Raw genomic sequence first — 19165 nt, forward strand, 5'->3', positions numbered from 1 at the left:
ATCAAGTCGTTGCTCATCACGAAAAGCTCTTTTGACATTTTGACCTGTGAGACATTGTATTCCTCTTCTCAGAGCTTTCCAGGAGTCATATAAAGGATCTGGTATATCATACTCTTCTTTGTACATAACGTCAAATTCTTTCAATCTTTCGGCACTGAGACGAGCTTCCATAGCGCTTAAAGCCGCTACAAGAGGTGCTTCTGAATTGTCATGCTGTGGTTCTTTGTCGCAAGCCAATGCTAACGGTTCTGGTGGTTCTATCGCAGAATAATGGACATTCACATTATTTGAGAGGACTCCGGGCTCTTCCAGTAATGTTCCGTTTTCATCTTTCTCAAACCAAGTAGATGGATTTAATTTCGCCTCGTCAATGGCGTATCTGTTTAAAGGATAAATTCCACTGGAACGGAAACCATTAATGATTGTCCTTGGGGACATCGTGTTTACGAAACACTTTCTGAAAACCAACGAAAAGTTTTTCTTGTCCACAACTTCTCCACTATTTTCCGTCAAAAATTCATGAACGGCTTTTTTCCAGTTGCATTTCATCGACCTGAAAACGGAAACGTCCAAGGGTTGAAGAATATGAGAAGCGTGTGGTGGAAGGCAAAACAGTTCGATTTGATTCCTTTCGAAGAGGCGGCTTATTTCTATGTCAATATGACTAGTGTGGCCGTCCAGAAGTAAAACAACCGGCCTCGCTGGTGAAAGACACGGGACAAAATGGTTCGCCAACCAACCATAAAAAATCTCCGTGGTCATCCAGCCCGATTTGCTTAAAGCAAATCGTGCTCCTTCGACTCCATTTTCCAGAGGGTTGAACGTCAATCGTTTGCCGCTATATAACTGGAACGGTGGAGTAAAGTTGCCGCTGGCTGATACACCGCAGAGGACTGTTATTTGCATTTTAATATTGCCGGTGACTTGTAAAACATTCTTCTGTGTGGAAGACGCCATAACTTTACCCGTTCTGGGGCAAAGGGAAAAACTCGTCGCAGTTCCATACTCGATCGGCGCAACCATAAAGCATATTAAGATCGGTCAAAAATTGGTGGTAGCTCTTAAACCATTCGTTCATGGCTGATGGTGTGCAGGCTTTGGCGCGAGCGATCTGTAATGATTCAGGCGTTTTCATTTTAACATCGGGATTTCGCTTCAAAAATCCACTCCACCATCTCTGGCCCGGTACTCCGTTTTTGAATGGATTTGGTCTTTTTTCTCTGGATACCATCATCTTCACTTTGTGTAAAATTTGATATTTCGATTGCCCATAACCAATTTTGCTCATTTTCTCCGCCCATCTGGCCAACTCTTTCTCTTCGTCAACGCTTAAAACAGTTTTACGTCCTGGTACTGCAAAGGTATGGCGCTTGCCCTGGAGCTTAAAATGTAGCGTTGAGAAGGAAACATTGTACTTTTTGGCATTTTCCATTATTTTTAACGTCTTGTAAAGCTTTAATAAGATCGACGTTTCTCCATTCCTTGTAAGGCCTTTTAGCAACATTATCAACCGTATCAGAATCAGAATGTAAAATATTAATTCTGATATTTGCAAATTTTCTCAACTATTGAACTCTCCTTGGCCTAATTATAATCTTGTAATATAATAATAAAAGCATTATGGTTCCTTACCTGTAGTCTCAAAGGAATCCCTGTTAAAAACTTCCTCATCGGTGGCCATATTGTAAAATAAAACTTCGCAGTCTTCGAATTGAAATTGGCGCAAATTTGTAGTTCTATTGTAGCGCTACGTAACGGTTTTGAGAGATCCGATCCGAATCGAACCGAAACGCGGGGTCGGCGCGGAGAGAATCGCACCGTCTGCTCTAGCCTTTAATTTTGGCGCGCTGTTTGCCGCGTAACAATTTTAACAGACTGAGGACGTGTCCCTTATTGTTTTAAACTCTAAAAAAAGGCTAATATCGCGAGTTAATTAGTGTTAACAAACGGAGAAATCGGCCAGCATGAAAGTGTTCAAAGTTAGAAATTTGCCCAGGTGTTTTTAAAGCTGAATATTTCGTCGAATTTCCCGCGTAAGACAGTGTTTAAAATACGGATTATGAAGCCAAAAAGTTGCTACTAACGGTGGCTACTGAGTAACTGAGGTTCGTCTTATCCGTTCGCGACATAAATATGCACAATATAACTACTTTATTCAAACAGCTGTAACCGTTGTTGTTAAGATAAAAGATAAGGCTACATTTTTGACTTTAAACCTACTAAATAGTCAAAGTACGTCCAAACCAGCAGAGAAACACATCAAAAGCCAGGTAAGGTAAGCCAAGGCTTAATTAACAAATTGTGTCCACTGGAATGATTGGACTCAGGTTTTCAAAAGATAAGAGCAAGGTTTTAAAAGATGCCGAAACACAATGTTATATATGTGTTTTAGGGCCAAAATATTCCGTATTTCTTTTGAATTAATTGACTGCTACAAGAGGTTGGAAAACGATATCACTATTTCTAACTTTTTAGGTTTTAAAAGATCGTGAGTGATTTCTTTTCCCAACCTCTTGTGGCTATCATTTAATTCAAGAAGAAATCTAGAAAAATTTGGTACTGAAACATACTTTAGTTTTTTAATAGTGTATACACTAAAAAAAAGTGGATAATGTTATAAATGTTATAAATGCTGGCGGCGCCACGTGTCTTTAAGGCGTTTCCACCCAAACAAAATATGTTTCACCATAGCTAAGTGAGAGTGGTCCCGCTTTGGTCCCATTGAACCGAATTCCCATTCGACAGAACGGCTTTTTTTGCGGTGTCCCATTCGACCGAACGTAGCCAAAGGTGCGATTTTATTATAGTCCCATTGGACCGAAATTCTATTGAACTGGAAGAAGACATACTGTGTGGTTTTGCATTAAATATATTTTTAATTTCACAACTTATTATTGTTAAAATAAATGTGAGTTGAAAATGTATTACTGCACTTATTTTAACTACGTTTTAATTACGGCGAAACCTCACCTACCCTAGCCTAACCTAACCAAACGTAACCTAACCTAACCTAACCTAACCCAACCCAACCTTGTTTGGAGGTAAAAAGATTATTTATATGAGTATTGAAAGCCCGCCTCTTACCACGAACAATTTATTAGCAATAATAGAAATATTTTGGAAAAGATGTCAGATAATTAATTGGAGAAAATTTTGGAAAAGGTGGCAGCTAATTAATAGGAGAATATTTTGGAAAAGGTGGCAGCTAATTAAAAGGAGAATATTTTGGAAAATGTGGCAGCTAATTAGTAGGAGAATGTTTTGGAAAATGTGGCAGCTAATTAGTAGGAGAATGTTTTGGAAAAGGTTGCAGCTAATTAATAGGAGAATATTTTGGAAAAGGTGTCAGCTAATTAATAGGAAAATCTTTTCGAAAAGGTGGCAGCTAATTAAAGGGAGAATGTTTTGGAAAAAGTGTCAGCTAATTAATAGGAAAATCTTTTCGAAAAGGTGGCAGCTAATTAAAGGGAGAATGTTTTGGAAAATGTGGTAACTATTTAAAGGGAGAATATTTTGGAAAAGGTGAAAGCTAATTAAAAGGAGCATATTTTGGAAAAGGTGTCAACGAATTATCGGAACCAAACCTAACCTAACCTAACCTAACCTAACCCACCCGAAACCAAAATATTATAATTTTAATTTAAAACTTAAAGACATTGATGGAACTACCATTAAGACTGTACTTCATTTTAAGCACAATTTGTTTATTAATTCTATATATCTCTTGCCTTGAAAGGAATGAAAGTGAGCGTTTTAATTAGTATCACGAAATATTTACTTTTAATATTATTAACATACCTTTCGGAGATTCGAACCAACAACCTATCGCTTCTTAGTCCAACACCGTTTCCACTACACCACCGAATCGCTGACGGCTACAGTGTTTCAAGTTATATTGATGTATTTTTAGGGGCATATTCGGACGATTGGGATTTCGGTCCATCGGGAATATAGCCATTGGGCTGGAAATCTAAAATCATTGCGGGATTTTCGGTCGAATGGGATTTCGGTCCATTGGGAATTCGGTTGAAAGGAACGATACCGTGGTCCCCACCGAAGCCCAAAAGGGCGCTAATAGGCATGACGTCAAACGTATTGCGCCAACTCTGAATGTCGTTGTCTATGGATGTACTTGGGCAAGCTAACAGTATATGGTGTAAATCCTCCACCGCGAAGCCGCATAGTTTACAGTCTGGTGAAATGCCAAATAGGGCATTCTGTCTAGTACCGGTTAACAAAGACCCGCACCTCGCATTGAACAGCAGGCCGCCCGCCATAGAACCATCGTAAAAAGGTTCACATTGGGGTTTTTCTTTAAGCCGATACATATGTAGACTTCGTTTACTATTGATTTCGGCACGCCAGTGTGTTTCAGCAGCCTTAGTGACCTCTGCGGAAACAATATCCGTCTACTGCTTTTCTGTCGTAGCTTGGCCTCTATGAGTACCAATACTATACCTTCGGTCAAGGGATTCTATCCTCGCGAAGAGGGCTGATCGGAAAACGTCTTGTCCCGGGGCGCGAAATAATTTACTAGGGAGCATGTTCCCGGGCATTAACAGTAATCGGCCTAAGTACTTTAGTTTACTTTTTGCCTCTCGTTCCTCCATCAAACTCCACCCAAGCTCCCCTTTAATCGCCGCATTGGGTGCATACGGACCGTCCCGGACGGCTGTCCGTCCCACATCCCTCTGAGCGTGTACTTGTGTCGACACAATGATTTTGGGCAAGACAAGTACTTCGTTGGGATACGTTAGGGTCGGGACAGCCACCGCCTTCCATAATGTGCGAGCTACGGAGAAGCTGTTATAAGAGTGGGCCGCTAAATTTCGTACCCCCAACGTAGTCGCGTGGTCTTCTGAGTTAGCTTTCGGCCTTGCTCCTGAAGGTAATCATCGTTGGTTGAAAAATGAACGCCCAAATAAACATAGTCGGAGGCCTCCTCAAGCCTCATCCCTTGTAGGTGATACTCGTATAGGTTCGGAACATCATCATCTCCTCTACGGAAGACCAAGATCTTTGATTTGGCCCCACTAAATTGGAGACCATTCTCTGAGGCAAAGTTCGAGCATAAGTTCAAAAGGGATTGGAGATCCGTGGGCGAATGGGCCAATAGTAACAAATCGTCAGCAAAAAGAAGACATTCAACGTGAATGAACCCTGGGTCAGTTCGCGGCGCGGACAAATCTACATACGGGAGTCGAACACCTATGCCAGACTCTACAATAATGTCAGCGAGTTGATTGATGTACGCTATAAATAAGATTGGAGAGAGAGGGCATCCCTGCCGCAGTCCTATTGACGATTTAATAGGCGGAGTAGTGACCCCCATAACCCTATAACAATAGGTATTATCCGTGTAGAGCTTCTGAAGTTGGGTTAGGGTATCTTGACCTAGACCCAGACGTGCAAGAGTCTGCCAGAGACGGTCATGGCGGACGCAGTCATAAGCCTTAGCAAGGTCGAGGAACGCAGAGTACATTGGTGATTTTTTATGGCGACAGTATTCAATTAAATGGGAGAGCACGAATAGATTATCTGCTATTCTTCGTCCCGCTCTGAAACCAAACTGACAGTCACTAAGAAGGTTATTATTCTCTAAGTAAATACTAATGTGTTCCTTCCAAATCATGGCATATATTTTGTGCATCGTCGAAGAGACATTAATGGGGCGATATGCATCTAAGTCTGCTTCATCTTTACCTTTGCCCTTGTGTATAAGCGTCACCCTAGATTCCTTCCAACTATTAGGTATTGCCGGACTTCTTAACACAGTGTTGTATACGTGTAATAGACACATTCGCGCCTGGAGGCCCAATGCCATTAGCACTTCGGCATAAATACCATCTAGGCCTGCAGCTTTGCCCCGTTTGAGACGGGTCAGGGCGCGGTGTAACTCCGAAAGATGGATGTTGTCAGTAAGTTCTATGGTCCCCCTTGGGTGATTGTCAGGGTTGTCGGTAAAAAAAGGCCAATGGAAAAAAAGCCAAGGTAATAAAAGACAAATTTACGAATACAAAAAAAGCCAAGGTAAAAAAAATCCGCAAACGCGGTAAAAAAAGCCAATGGAAAAAAGTTAAGATTAAAAAACTACAAACGCAGTATAAAAACCCTAACACATACAACAGTTGCGATAAACCTAGAATGGAGTCTAAAATTATTAATAGTCAGAAAGGTACACCGAAGTTCTGCTTCGAAGGCTTTATGTACGTTATAAAATACAAGGGAAAAACTCAAATATCTTGGAGATGTGAAAAAAGTTCATCCATGAAGTGTCAAGCTGTTCTAAAAACTAATTCAGAAATGAAGGAACCTTTCCATATTCCTGAAATTCACAATCATGCAGCAAGTGAAGCAAAGATTGCTGTTGCTGAAGCTCGCCAATCTATGAAACGAAGGGCCGAGTCAACTCTGGAGAAACCTAATCAAATCCTATCTACCGTTGCAGCTCAGTTGCCTGAAGAAATTAGGGCAATGTTGCCATCTGAAGATATTTGTCGTCGAACCTTGCGTAACGTTAGATCCAAGAAGCGGCCAAAAGATCCACAATCACTTGAACATTTAGAGCTTAGCGAAGAATGGAAAAGAACAACCGGTACGAATCCAAAAATGTTTCTACAATACGACAACGGAACAAAGGCGAAAGAACGCCTGCTTATTTTTACAAGAGATGAATTTCTTGAACAACTGGCAAATTCTACTGCATGGTTCATGGACGGGACATTTATTGTTGTCCCTAAAATATTCTCACAGCTTTATGTTATGCATGGACAAGTCGGTACAGATCGTTGTCCATTGCTGTATGCTCTGATGGAACGCCAAACTCTATCCTTATACGACGAACTATTTTAATTCATTACATCGAAATGTCACTCAGATCCATCGAGGATAACTGTAGATTTCGAAAGAGCTGTTCATCAAGCCATTCGTAATGTGTTTGGTGACGAAGTCAAAATTCAGGGATGCTTTTATCATTTAACTCAATCTACTTGGAGAAAGATATCAACCCTTGGCCTCATCAATTGGTATAAAACCGATGAACAGTTCAGACTCTTTTGTGGTCAACTTGATGCATTGGCTCTTCTACCACTGGATCAAGTAAAAAATGGCATGTCATACCTTCGAAGTTGTATCCCAAGCGGTGCAGAAGAATTAGTCGATTACTTCGATAACACTTACGTATCCGGTCCATTTCGAAAAAACTCGGGTTAACGATAGACGTCTTGGACTCAAACTTTGCAGAAAGAAGCCAAACTTTCCACCTGAAACTTGGAATTGTCACGATGTGACAATAAACAACTTATCTCGCACTAACAACGTTTCCGTAGGATGGAACAACGGATTTCACAATTTGGTGGATCAGAATCATCCTTCCATTTGGAAATTCATTGAAAATCTTCAAAAAGAAGAGTCACGTGTAAGCACGAGGATCATGAAAGATGCACGTGGAATTCAAATACCGAAGAGGAAACGACGCATCTATGAAGAACTGCAAACTCGTTTAAAAAATTTGTGTGATGATTTTAACAGTGGTCGAAAAGATATTCCTCAATTTCTTCGAGGGGTTAGCCACAATATAAGATTTGGACAACCGTACATATGAAATTAAAAGGCTTTTTTTACCATATTTTTCTCTTTTTTTACCTTGGCTTTTTTTACCTTACCTTTTTTAACCTTAGCTTTTTTTACTGTGGGTTTTTTAACCTGGATTCGATTGTCAGGTGCAGTAGTATCGCGCGAGAGGAGTTCCGTTTCTAGATCTGAAATGTATAAGGAGAATAAAATGGACAGAAAATCGTTGATAGCTGATAAAAAAAACAGTTTGAAAAGTTAACGAAACGTATTCGTTATTTTTAAAGTTATCGGCTTTTCAAAAATTAACGGGTTTTATACCACTCTATCGCCAGGGTTGGCCAAATTACACGAACCTTAAATTACAAATTACAATTACAAATCAAAAGTGTCTTAAATTACAAATTATTAATAACAATTAGAAATTCTGAATCATTCAATTACAAATTATAAATTACAATTACATCTTTTTAATAAACTCAATTACAAATTATTAATTAAATTACATTTCAAATTGAAATTACAAATTAGGAAGTTACATTTAATTGGTGAGTAAATTAATTTGTAGTAAACTCGCAAATTATCAAAAATAAAAACTAGAACCTGTTGACTTTCAACAATGTATTCATTTCAAAATTTCTATCGGTAAGTCTTCTTCCCTGTGGATTAAGGACCATCTTTGCATAATTAAAAAGCCGTTCCCACCGGTGCGGACGATGGTAGTGGAGTGTTATACTTTACAAATGATTTCTTATCATGGGGAAAATTATGTAGCATAGTGATTTCAGTGGAATCAGATCGAAGAAATGCATGAATTTCATCCCTTATCAATTTTTCGAGGGTCTCACCGTCTGATAATGCTTCTTCAAACTTACCAAATTAAAAATAAATCGTCGTTTGGTGAAGTTTCGTCGTTTTTCGTGAAACAAGAAGGTTTGGGTTCTTTGGCATCTTGAGTAGTCACAGCTGCAGACAATGTTAATTCCGAACACAATTTGTCCAGGAATAACCCTTTGACATATTCAATTTTATCTTTTGGGACCCAGCGCAACTTAAAATAAGGATGATATACTGATAGTGGGGTTCCAATTGTATTGCCGCTTGCATTGTTTGTAAAAAGCAATTTTTGACTTGGAACATATAAAATGGACCTTGTTCAGCAAGAAATTAATTGTTGACAAGTTTCCTGGGCCGTATTATGGGAGCGAGAGGGGGAGGAATTTTACCCTCCCCAAAGTGTGGTTTTTATTTTCTATCTAAATAACTATTTAAGATAGAAACAAAAACTCAACGGCAATATGATTTTTATGATTACAGAAAATGCCTGAAATTTTTTCAAGAATGCAGTGGCGTTAGTTGGGGGAAAGCAGCAATTTGTTTCCACCCCCACGTCTTACCATATCCATAAATAGTCAATTATTGCTAATTTTTTCGATTGTTTTCCCGTTTGATAATTAAAATAATATAAATTAGACCTGGATTATATTAGAAATATTTTTTTACCCGCTTGAAACCATAATAAACGTTTGACGCCAAGTTTTGTCTACACCCACCTAACCATAAGGAATTGCCATACTAAAAGAAATCACTTTGTAGGTGAAATTTTTCGTTTAAAAATTGTATGAAAGAACGTAAAAAAGCTAAATAATAGATGAAAATTAGCAAAACGTAATATTTAATTATCGTCTGAATCAGTGTCCGACTCTATCACGAACGTTTTCGGGAGATTGGTGCACTCATGGGCACAAATACAGGCGTTGGTTCACGGTAATCCATTTTTGCAGCAAGAACAATTTCCCTTGCATCAGCTCTTACAGCCATATTTTACTAAATCTAGGATGGCTTCTGGGGCTGGAAGTTCAAAGCATGGAATTGCTCTGAAGGTGTTATTTATTGTGTCTTTTTGCCACCCGAACTCTTTTGGGCACGGAATTTCAGGTTTACTATATCTTGCGCATTTCCAAATAAAGGTCATGTAATGAGCCCGCAAGATGTGGGGTTTCATTGCGCCTCTTGTGGGACCAAAAGGCCTTCCCCTTGCAATTGGCGCGTTGAGTTCACTAGAGAAGAGAGGAGAGAAAGAGGGAGAGAGAATCAGTATAGGCAGCCGTGATCCATGCGTGGTAAAAACGGGGGTAAATCTAGGGTACACCGCGGTGCCTATGCGCTGCTTTCTCGCGCACAGTTGAGGTAGGAGATGACAGAGATACGGCGAGGAGGTCAATACCCCATGCGCAAAAGACTAAAACTAAACGACGAAACGTAACGAAAATTGTTTTTACTACCCCCTATTTTCCCATTTTTCGGCGGATTTTATAAAGCGCGTTTCTTTCTCCCTCTTTCTCTCCTCTCTGAGTAGAGTTTCCAGCGGACATCTTCAAGACTCTTCTCTTCCTTCTCAGAATTTTGACTTTTCATGACGTCAAATTCTCAGTTTCATCATTCTTCAATATTTCACGTTTTGCTTTGTAAGGCAAGATAAGTAAAATTTTAAATCAAATGCAACTACTGCAAGAGGGTCCTCTGAAGACGTAAGGCAACTAAGTCTGGATCTAATTCCATCATCTGTGATGTTTATCGCGATAAGCTCCAACTGCGAGCCCATGTTGGCTGTAGTTACTTCATGTACTAGTTCCTTTTGTTCTTTTTGACATAAAATACAAAGTTCTTAATTAAATCCTTCGATTTTATTTGCACGTTTTGTTTTCGATTTTGATGTAACAGGTTGCCTTAGAAAATAACTCCGCTTGAACTACATGAACCCGAGAAAAACGAAGTCCTTCTGAAACTTTAGATAAAAGATTTTACCTTTCTGAACTGCTGAATCGTTGACCGCATTGGCATCTTCGTATTTCTTTAGAGCCCTTAGGATCTTCTGTTTGCTACTTAGTTCTTGAGAACAATTCCTATGGTAACTAATACCCATTTCTAACAACTAAGGAGTTTCTTTTTTTAGAGATCAATTAGTGAACTAAAATTTTCTCCATATTCTCATAGCACTTTCTATTATTTCACGTAAAGAAGCTTCACTCGCGCAACTTAATTTGGATTTACCTAGTTTTTGGCAAATTATACATGCAGAAAACTCCTGTCTCTTTTAGCTTGTTCCGCCATGTTATTGCATAAACCATACGAAACATCGGATCCACTAAACTTTCCCAGTTGTTGGTAATAGTTTTACTTTTTATTTTTATTTCTGTGCCATTTTAAATATTGGTTTCCCACGCCAAAAGAGTGTTTTTCGACTTTAAACTCTTAGCACCTAGCTGAAATTTTTACGTCAATGATGTCCGAGGAAACTATAGCCGGAATAGGGATTTTATGATTAGGTCGGGAGTTCAAATTTCAATGCCTATCCAAGAAGCAATGCTCGCCCTTATTTTATATTGCTTATTTTCGTATTTTTCGCTATTTTCTTTTTTGGATTAGTAAAGTGATATTAAATATGTCGCCTGACTTTCATATAATGACCCTTGCTCTACTTGTGTCGCCTACGTGAAGGCTATTACGAAGGCAAAGTTTATTGGAATAAAATTTAAAATGGATTATAAAATATTCTGAATTAACTGGAAAAAAACCACGGTTAGGTTTGGGTACCAAAAGTTTCTACTACAAAGTGATTTCTTTTAGTATGGCAGTTACTTATGGTTAGGTGGGTGTAGACAAAACTTGGCGTCAAACCTTTATTATTGTTACAAGCGGGTAAAAATAAATATTTCTAATATAACCCAGGAATAATTTATATTATTTTAAATTACAAACGGGAAAACAAAAAGAAAAAATTAGCAATAATTGACTATTTATGGATATGGTAAGACGTGGGGGTGGAAACAAATTGCTGCTTTCCCCCAACTAACGCCACTGCATTCTTGAAAAATTTTCAGGCATTTTCTGTAATCATACAAATCATATTGCCGTTTAGTTTTTGTTTCTATCTTAAATAGTTATTTAGATAGAAAATAAAAACCACACTTTGGGGAGGGTAAAATTCCTCCCCCTCTCGCTCCCATAATACGGCCCAGGAAACTTGTCAACAATTAATTTCTTGCTGAGCAAGGTCCATTTTATATGTTCCAAGTCAAAAATTGCTTTTTACAAACAATGCAAGCGGGAACATATTTTTGGACAATTGAAACCGTACTTTGATGCCAATAATGCATATGTATGGTTCGTGGACAATTCCAAGTAATCCCCAAATCTGTCCCTCAGGCATTTTACAAGCAGCGACGGCGGATATTCACAATGAGAAAGTTTCGAGTCGTTCAATTTCACCAAATGTGAGGAGAGTTGGAATTAGTTCTCCATAAAACGTACTGTTCTCTCCTTGTAGTCTATCCAAACCTATCGAAATTGGTTTAACGCATGCCATATAATGTTTCAAAAAGTCTACTTCCGTGTTCTTGAATTCTTGAATTCCAGTAACTTTACAAATATCGGACAGCTTACTCTGAAATGCCAACAGCGATTTCAAGGAATCATAGAACGAATTCCACCTTGTAGGATCTGGATTGTCACTTTCTTCTGGTTCTGGATTTGACATTGTGGAAAAATTTCTGAATTGGTCTGGGCGACAATTGAAGTCGTCGAAGTCGAAAAATAAAATATAAGCTTTGGAGGAAATATTAGTTCAGCAGTGAACAGCGACTTAGTGAGGAATGCGAATGCAATGGAAATTCACCGAGAGTGGAAAGTACCGGGCTCGAGAGGTCGGTCATTCAACGATATGCCATACGCTTCTCGGGAAATTACTTTTTTTCACAACTGGAAACTAGTCAACTACAAACTCATCCGAAATCATGGATCAAATAAAAAATCACGAAATCCTCAAATCCGTACCAAAAACAAGAGAATCGTGATAAAATTACGAAATCAGTCACATCACAGAAATAAAAATAACGAAGGAAATTAAAAAAACCGAGGTTTTTTAAGGGCATCTTACCCTCACCTCGAACGCCAAGAGCTACCATGAGAAACTTTTTTACTGTTTATTGAAGTCAAATGTAGCTTACACTGCAAAGAAGCTATTCAACCTAGCCTTATGCTGTACAAAATTCATACCAACTTAAGATGATACATTTCGGTGAGAAAAACTGATTCATACTACCTTAACATTTGTTAGTATATTTTGCAATTATAATTGACAAATGTAATTGAATTACTTTTACAACGTTTTAGAAATGTCAATTACAAATTATCAATTGCAAATTACAGTATTTGTTAAATTACAATTACCAATTACAATTAAGTTCAGAAAAATGTAATTGAATTACAAATTACAATTGTAATTTGTAAATGAAATTTGTAATTTGTAATTTCCAATTAGTAATTTGGCCAACCCTGGAACTTATTTGGGCTGTTACGCTTCAATTTCAAATGATTTATAGTTTTATAAGCCTACTATTATTTTCTAATTCCGAAATATCCGACCAAGAAGAAGAGATTTCACCGAGGTTAGGATTATTTTCTGCGCAACTAGTAGAAGTTTGGCTGACGCTATCTTTAATTTCCGACCTTATTATTCGCAGTTGAAGTAGAATTCTCGCCAACGTTAATTCATCACCTAAATCTACAATTGTTAATGAAATTTAATTAAATAGTATTAGAGAAAATTCTACCAGTCGTTTCTGAAAGTTTTGACATACACATTGCTGGTATTGCATCCTGTGTTAATCGGTTTTTAGTTTTAATATTAATAAAATATTTATCCTGAAAATGCATCTAGCATATTTTGTGGTTGTGGTGAAGGTAATCCGCAATTTTAAGGAAAAGATCTTCACGTCCGATGGTTTTGAGCCATATTAATGAACTACAAAATGAGTTTTTTCCAATAAGAACCTAACCTAATATTTATGTTAAAAATCTCACAGATTTTTCTCAATAGGAAACTTAAAAAGGGATAATCTTGGACTTTTTTCTTTGTGTAACCCACAGTTAGGAACAGAACAACAACTTCCCGGCCTATTAAAACAATTTATTGCTTAAAGTTATAAAATTAAAATGGTTTTTCAGTTTAAAAGAGTGAAAACGCAATTTTGAGGTAACTCGTTGAAATTGCACCAAAAAAGTAAAATAATCATTCTTGTTTTGCGTCTTTTCTATTGCAACCAATCAGTAATTCATATTCTTCCCGCGTTCGGATTTCGTGCGACTTGACGTCGTAAATATAATTACGCTTCACCCCGCCCCCAGGCGTCCGATTTTTTGACGGCTCGGTTTTTAACCTCACCTTATGTCAAGAGAGGCCGATCACTATAGAGTGTCGATATATCAATCATCCCTCATAGAAAAGAAAGATAATTCTGGCGCGAACGGCCGGGCCTCTGGGAAATGTATTTTAAGATTGAACTTATCATAAAATATGTGTCTGAAGTTTGTAGTGCAAATTAATTTTTTAGTGATTCTGATTGTAATCACAAACATGTCGAAAATATTTAAAAATGCCCTTATGGAGATGGACGCCATCGTAGGACCAAGGAACTTGTGGCCCGTAGATATAAGGAGAATTATTCTTATGAAACATTAAGAATCAACAGATCAAATTGTCAAAGTATGCCTTTTCGCGTATGTTAATTCGGTTAACCCTTACGTTCTTGAAAAAGTCATCTGCCAAGTTGGTGAGGCCACCGCTTATGATGATTATAAATCGGCCATTCATGCCTCTTATAACGCGTGGAATATGAGTAAGGATCTTCGCAGAAATAAACTGGCTTACTACGTGAAGGCGGGATACATGCTGAATAAGAATCATGAGTTTGGTTTATTTTGGTTGCTTGTGGCATCTTTCTTTGTTAAACTATTATTCTCCGTCTTTCTTTGTAATTTCTTATAGGCCACATAAAACTGTAATGTCTTTTACTCCGTCAAAAAGTTACGAGTGCCATGAAAGCATTGTAACAGAATCACCACCTTCAAACCCATTGAAGCGACCTTATCCTGGTTGGTTCTTTTTAGTTACATTAAATATTAATAGTTTCTTATACTTTAATATATGTACAGGACCACTTTTTAAAATTCCAAAAAAAACGTGTGTTGGAACCACTGAAGATTTTGAAATTGATGAACTTTTATCACAATTGCCAGATAGCTTACTGAACCCTCCTTCTCCAACCAAACAAGTTGAGGTAAAAAGAGGTTCCCATTATAAATTTGGAGAAGAGTGAATCGGGGTCAGAGAGAGCCGTTGAAAAAGTTTCCTTGAAAACTGACAGAACCATCCAAGAGATCTGTTCAAAATATTTCAAGTGAGATCCCACCTCATAATTTGGTTGAACCTAACTGTGACCATTTAAACAAATCTTAAGTAACGTCAGAACCATAATTTAAAAAGTAGATTCTATTAAGGAATAAAGAAGAGGGATGTTATTTTAGTTGAATAAAGCTGTTAATTAGCGTAGACACATTTAATTCACCAAAATGCTTAACACATTTTAAGAACTTATCATAAAATTCATGACCTAAGTTTGTAGTGCAATTTAATTTCAAAATTCTCTCGATTTTACTTTCATATCAACATGAAAAAATAGTGAGTATAGATATGAAAAAAAGAAAGAAAAACGTTAGTTCAATATGGATTTTTTATGGTATAGACAAAAAAGTTGTGTAAAGCCCCCTTCTCCACACACACAGTCGGGAAAATGTATTATTTTCTGATTTGGAAGAAGTTTCTATGACAGCGGGAATGTTATATAAATTTGTACTTCTAATTTATTTAAAACTTCTTCGTATTTTGATAATTTTCATATCGAAATCGAAAAATAGCCCGTGAGTAGGGATATGAAAAACCAAGTTCACTATCACATTTTTTATATTTCAGCGTTGAAAAAACTGTCATTATGTGACTTAAGTTTGTAGTGCATCGAAAAATAAGTATAGATATGAAAAAAAATTTAGAAGTTAAGTATGACCTTTTTTATATTTCAACGTTGAAAAAATAGTGGTGATGTGACTTAAGTTTGTAGTGCATCAAAAAATGAACACAGATATGAAAAAAAATTAAATGTTCAGTATGCCCTTTATTTTATGGTATTGGTATTATCCTTTGTTATATTTTCAACGTTGAAAAAATATTCATGATGTGATAATCCGTTAAAAGTTTGTACTGCAAATAAATTTAAAAATTCTTTGTTTCTTGGCTATAATATATAAACATCAAGTCTAACGCTTATTAACCATATTTTCTATATCAACGGGAAAAGTAGAACAATTTTATTAGTTTACAAATCAACTGCTAATAATTCTATGTCATTTTTATTTACAATGAAAGTCGATGCGCCTTCCTTGAACCTTTCTCCATTCCGAGCTCCACATCTAAACGCCCGTTGTATTTTAGTCTTCGAAAACGAAGCTAGACCCTTCGAATATTTGTAATATTTCAATGAATGCGTTAAAATTTATTTTAAATTGAGTTAATTTATTTAATTACCCACAATCATAGCGTTAGGCCTACGTCTGTTAAACATCCTTTATAAAATATAGACGTAAAATAAACCTTAATACTGTTAATATTCAACGAATTGTAAAAATAATTGAGTTTAAAAATTTGAAAAATTTACTTTAACTTTAGATTCTTAATGAAGAAAATCAAACGGCATGCTTTTTTCAATGCTTTGGTCCCATTGAACCGAATTCCCATTCGACAGAAGGGGTTTTTTGTGCTGTCCCATTCGACCGAACGTAGCCAAAAGGTGCGATTTTATATATAATATAGTCCCATTGTACCGAAACTTTACTCAACTGGAAGAAGACCTAGTGTGTGGTTGGTTTTGCATTAAATAAATTTTTAACCTCATCCAACTTATTTTTGTTGAAATGAATGTGAGTTGAAAATGTGTTATTGCACTTATTTTAACTACGTTTTACCTACGGTGAACCTAACCTAACCTCGCCTAACCAAACCAAGCCAAACCAACCTAACGTAACCTAACCTAACCAAAACTAACGTAACCCGGTCCGCGACAATTTGGTCTCACCGTTATGGTCTTGCCGATATGGTCTCGGGGCTAATTAGTTGGAGAATATTTTGGAAAAGGTGGCAGCTAACTATTAGGAGAATATTTTGGAAAAGGTGGCAGCTAATTAGTAGGAGAATATTTTGGAAAAGGTGGCAGCTAATTAGTAGGAGAATATTTTGGAAAACGTGACAGCTATTTAATAGGAGAATATTTTGGAAAAGGTGGAAACAAATTAGGTAACCAAATAATCACGAGACCAAACCGTCCAGTGACCATATAATCACGAGACCAAATAGTCCCGAGATCAAAAATTCACGAGACTTAATAGTAGCGAGACCGTAAAATCACGAGACCTAATAGTAACGAGACCGAAAATCACGAGACCAATTAGTATTGAGATCAAAAAGTCCCGAGACCAAAAAAATCACAAGACCAAATCTGTGAGACCAATTAGTCTTTTTGTGCTAGTTCATGAAAGTATTTGTTCTATGCTTTTTTATTGTTTTAGAAAATTGATTTCCTGGATTTAGTTATATCATTAAATTTAATTTTAAATATTGAGCTAGTAAGAAACCCAACATTTTAAACACAAAAGCACTGGTTTATCAAAGGATATTGACGACATGATAGCCCTTCTCAAATGGTTCGAGCCAGAGAATACTCAGTCGGACATTACCGTGGACGATGTTGAAGCTGTATTATGGATATACGTTTCTGGAAATATTTTAGCTTTCGCAATGGAGGTGTTTTGTAATCTTTATTGCAACTGATAAGTCGATGATTTTCTGTAACAAAAACGTTTTTGTAAATTCATCTGGTAGTCAACATTAATGTTAAACATATTTCATGTTATCTATATAATATATGATCGTGATTAAATTAAATAGGATTAAGGAATGCAATGCTTTTGCACAAGGGCCACCTTAAGAACGTCCAAATTTACCTCTACTTTACTTTTGTGATGGTCCAGTGATTTTGTAGTTAAAAAAAGAGTAAACGTTGTTACTGATATTGTCAGAGTTTGATGTTAAATTAAAGAAAAGCCTGTCAAAATCTTTTTATTTGTTTTGTGTATTCTATATTCCTAAAATTAAAAAAAATTGCATTTTATTTGACTAGTTAAAAAAGTGTTCGCGGTTTGACTGAAAAGATCTTATACATCTTTAATTCTATGACATATTTTCGAAATTAAAACGGTCTCCCTTCAATCTAGCTGTTATGAAAACTTGCTTACCGGCTACTTGTCGGGTGGTACAAAAATCATGGGCTAAATATAGTAAAAAGAACCGAATTTTGGGTCGATCACCTAATCAACCCAAGCTGAATTCCTTATATGTGCAATTGATCACCATTTTGAAGAAGACAATAATTCAAGCATTAATTTGTTAATATTAGAGAAACGAAATTTGACTGACATGGCCTGAAATTGATTTTCTTATTTGTCACTAAATCACAAATAGCCGAAAAACATAACTAAAATTAATGGGTAAACAGTTTAAAAACAATTTTATCAAATACATATGTTTTAGCACTTCATTTTAAATTCTGTAACGAAGTACGAAGCAGGTTCCAAATGACCAGGACCATTGAAGTTCTTTCAAGTATGTTAACTCATATCAATCACCTAATTTGGTGTGTAAATTAAAGAACAATTTGAGAAATTAATCATGGAAAACAAAACACTTTTCTACTGTCTTAGATCAAATACTTATTGATGTTTTTATGCTATTACTTCACTTTCATTCTCTCATAATATATTATTAAAGAACTAACTGGTCGAGCTAACGTTGAACAGTAGTAATTCGGTGGGATAATAAACTGATTTTAATAATCAAAATTAATACTTTAAACAGTTACCCCCCATTTCACCCAATTTAAAACACCCAATTCCCATTTAACCAACCCTCTTTCAACCCAATTCCCAGTTCTCCTATTCCAATTAACCCAATATTGCATACCCAAAAAGACTCAAATAGAGTAGAATTTGATGGTTTTATTTATTTATTTTTTCATTCCATAAGGGATACACTTACTTGAAGTGTATAACCGCTCCAAAGAGGAAGAGACGTCCTCCTAACCAAACCGAACCTAACATAACAGTAATGTTTTGGAAATGGCATATTATTTGAGAAGTAAATGAAGCTAAACGTCAATATTTTGGAAAAGGCGTACCATAGTTTAATAAATTATAAAATATTACTAACCTAAACTAACCTAACATAACAGTAATGTTTTGGAAAAGGCATATTATTTGGGAAGTCAATGAACCTAAACATCAATATTTTGGAAAAGGCGTACCATAGTTTAATGATTTATAAAATATTACTAACGTAACCAAACCTAACCTAACATAACAGTAATGTTTTGGAAAAGGCATATTATTTGAGAAGTAAATGAAGCTGAACGTCAATATTTTGGAAAAGGCGTACCATAGTTTAATGATTTATAAAATATTACTAACCTAACTTAACCTAACCTAACCCTAACTCAGAAAAAGGTATTGATACGTACTTTGTTAACAAAATCCAGTGGCTTTGAAATAACTCTATCCTCCATAATCTCAACTGCCCTTTTCTTAGTGATAGGCAAATGGTCTATGGGATGATTTTGCTCATTTTTGGCATAGCAAACGGTTTTATTAG

At 36.5% G+C, this 19165-nt stretch overlaps 1 protein-coding gene across 1 annotated transcript; it reads right to left on the reverse strand.

The window, feature by feature from the left end:
- Positions 1–961: 961 nt before the first annotated feature.
- LOC149677371 (uncharacterized) lies at positions 962–1681 on the reverse strand. The gene is made up of 2 exons (XM_089837363.1): positions 1633–1681; positions 962–1491 (listed from the first exon to the last, which is right to left on the reverse strand). Exons 1-2 carry the CDS (start codon positions 1679–1681, stop codon positions 962–964), a joined length of 579 nt encoding a protein of 192 aa, XP_089693489.1.
- Positions 1682–19165: the final 17484 nt, after the last annotated feature.

Source organism: Phalangium opilio, unplaced genomic scaffold (genome assembly GCF_054372755.1).
Source record: "Phalangium opilio isolate 3A_F unplaced genomic scaffold, DU_Popi_V2 ptg000043l_1, whole genome shotgun sequence".
Taxonomy (NCBI): domain Eukaryota; kingdom Metazoa; phylum Arthropoda; class Arachnida; order Opiliones; family Phalangiidae; genus Phalangium; species Phalangium opilio.

What these genes read in the sequence shown, in the direction of transcription:
- LOC149677371 (XM_089837363.1), bottom strand. Translation starts at nt 1,681, where the DNA reads ATGGCCACCGATGAGGAAGTTTTTAACAGGGATTCCTTTGAGACTACA. An exon ending in GGATTCCTTTGAGACTACAG is followed by an intron (nt 1,492 to 1,632) that starts GTAAGGAACCAT and finishes TGTTGCTAAAAG; the next exon opens with GCCTTACAAGGAATGGAGAA.